General features: G+C 39.0%; 1 protein-coding gene across 2 annotated transcripts in view; it reads right to left on the bottom strand.

Moving 5' to 3' along the window:
* Positions 1-343: 343 nt before the first annotated feature.
* The window catches only part of cd4-1 (CD4-1 molecule), a 17,900-nt gene continuing 15,371 nt past the window's right edge, over positions 344-2,872 (bottom strand). The window contains exons 8-10 of one of the 2 annotated variants that reach the window (XM_033981571.2): positions 2,114-2,214; positions 1,749-1,789; positions 344-1,413 (exon numbers count right to left, since the gene is read on the bottom strand). In XM_033981571.2, coding sequence (XP_033837462.2) covers positions 1,383-1,413; positions 1,749-1,789; positions 2,114-2,214 — 173 coding nt within the window. In that variant the 3' untranslated portion in view covers positions 344-1,382. The remainder of the gene's footprint in view (positions 1,414-1,748; positions 1,790-2,113; positions 2,215-2,872) is intronic. The other variant, XM_055227684.1, reaches the window with a different exon arrangement.

The raw sequence follows: 2,872 nt of genomic DNA, 5'->3' as shown, positions 1-2,872 counted from the left end.
TCTTTGTGTTCAGAAAATAAACAACCAGAAGAAATTTGACGTGTTTTCTCACGTTTAACGCTACGGTAAAATAATAATAATATAAACACACACTGGAATTAATGCAAAATATCTTCAAATTGAAACAAAAACAGATAAATCAGACGGTTTCTTCTCCAAACTATGTGTAAAAACCATCCACATATTGTCCAGTGTGTGCAGGTATGAAATAAACACACAAACACACAAATAAACACACAAATAAACACAATCCTACTTTTCTCTAAATACGACGTTTATTTATTGCATTTTTACATAAACTTAAAACAAATAAAGTAAAAAAAAACACAAAAAACTAACATGACCTTGAAATATACATCAATAAAAACAAAATAATATGAACAGCTATGACAAAAATAAAAAGTACCAGGGCCGTCAACAGAATATTTGGGGGCCTGGGGTGAAAAATCTGAAATGGGCCCCCTCTAATGTGAATTAATCCAATTGTGGGGCCCAGGACAGCAGACCTGTGTCCCCCTCTGTCGACTCCTCTGATGATGTTTGGAATGATTTGCATCGCCGGTAAATAAAGTGTCAAGTTTTTATTTTAAGATCCAAAACAACAAAGCCCCCCTAGCCCCGACGCACCAAAATCTGATTATAGTCTGATTTCTGGACGTTTAAGATGAGCTAAATGACACGTAAACTGCAGAATCGAGAGAGACCACGATCAGAAATAAATGAGATGTTTTTGTTTTTTACGTGTAGTTTAAATAATAAAAAAAAAAAAAAAAAAAAAAAAAAATCTGGTATTAATTGGATTTTGAGAGTGAATGTAACTGCAGACACAGGCCTTAAACTGAAAATTAAACTTGTACAAAAGCAGAATTCAAACGCTGCTTTTAAACTGAGATAAAAATGAAATAAAAATGAATATGAACAATATTTACATAAAAACAAAAAGGCGACGTATCAAATAAAAACAGAACATTCAGAAAATATATGTCGTTATAAACAAACTAAATCATCACTCGCCTGGATGTGTTCACATCTGTACACAGAACACAGCTGAACTGGGACTAAACTGGGACTAAACTGGGGCTAAACTGGGGCTAAACTGGGGCTAAACTGGGACTAAACTGGGACTAAACCAAGACTAAACTGGGACTAAACTGGGGCTAAACTGGGACTAAACCAAGACTAAACTGGGACTAAACCTACAATAAATCAGGATAAAATCAGGTCCAAACCAGGCCCAGTGTGATGCAGCGATCGTGGCTCTGTATTTTATTTTATTTTATATATATCTCTTGTTCTCGCTTCTGAAAAAGTCCCAAACATAATTTAACAGATAATTTGGTCTGAAATGGACTGGCTCTGATGTCGTCTTTACGGCGCGTAGGTCACGATCTGTAAAATCCTTTTGGTTTGGGGCTGAAAGAACAAATCAAAAGACATCGCTTTAGATAAACGCAGAGAAAAGAGACAAAATGAGGCCCATGGACACGTCTGAGCCTGGAGCCTGTGGACACGTGTGGACACGTGTGGACACGTGTGGACACGTGTGGACACGTGTGGACACGTGTGGACACGTGTGGACAGGTGTGGACACGTGTGGACACGTGTGGACACGTGTGGACACGTGTGGACACGTGTGGACACGTGTGGACACGTGTGGACACGTGTGGACACGTGTGGACACAGAGACGTCTGTCCAGAAAGGAACAATGTTTTATGATATATTTTATGAGGAAACAGTTGGGACGTACTTTTTACACTGGCACAGTCGCATGTGTCGTCTTGATCTTCTCTAAAAACAAACAAGTCATGAGTTTGATGAAAATTATAATTACACATGTTAAAACTGGGACTAAACCTGGACTAAACCAGCACTAAACCGGGACTAAACCGGGACTAAACCAGGACTAAACCAGGACTAAACCAGGACTACAGCTGAACAAAATCTAGTCCATATCAGAACTCAAATGTCTCAGTACAGGACCAAATAACAGCACGTGTGAAGTTTTATTCTAAATATTTTAATTTGGGATTAAATTTGAAGTAATTAAACACATTCTGTTTGTTTTTTGCCGTATGGAGAGTTTTATTTTATTTATTTTTATTTCTTAAATACCTGTCTGCGTCTCTGGATGATGATGATGAGAACGACAAGAAGAATCAAAATGGCCGCCAGCGCACACAGGGTCACGAGCATCCACACGCTGAACTTTGACTCTGGACACAAACATGAAAACGTTTAAATCAAACACCCATCCACACCAGGGCGTACTCACTGGAGAAAAGTGTCTTGCTCAAGGACAACGGCAGTGAAGGGTGTTTTTAACTCACAACTACTTCAGATTTATTTGTTAGTTTTTAGACAGACAGTTTGTGCTTGAAATGACAAAAATGAAACCAGTTTACACTAAATAAACCTCCAACCCAATTCTCACAAAAACAGAATAACCAGGACTAAACCAGGACTAAACCAGGACTAAACCAGGACTAAACCAGGACTAAACCAGGACGAAACCAGGACTAAACCAGGACTAAACCAGGACTAAACCAGGACTAAACCAGGACTAAACCAGGACTAAACCAGGACTAAACCAAGACTAAACCAGGACTAAACCAGGACTAAACCAGGACTAAACCAAGACTAAACCAGGACTAAACCAGGACTAAACCAAGACTAAACCAGGACTAAACCAGGACTAAACCAGGACTAAACCAGGACTAAACCAGGACTAAACCAGGACTAAAACTGAACTAAACCAGGACTAAACTAAGACTAAAAACCAGGACTAAACCAGGACTAGATTGAGACTGAACCAGGACTAAATCAGGACTAAATCAGGACTAAACCAGGACTAAACCAGGACTAAACCAGGAC

The sequence above is a fragment of the Periophthalmus magnuspinnatus genome, chromosome 16 (genome assembly GCF_009829125.3).
Source record: "Periophthalmus magnuspinnatus isolate fPerMag1 chromosome 16, fPerMag1.2.pri, whole genome shotgun sequence".
Lineage (NCBI taxonomy): Eukaryota > Metazoa > Chordata > Actinopteri > Gobiiformes > Gobiidae > Periophthalmus > Periophthalmus magnuspinnatus.
The sequence above is the reverse complement of the archived record's forward strand: the minus strand, read 5'-3'. Positions and strand labels throughout refer to the sequence as shown.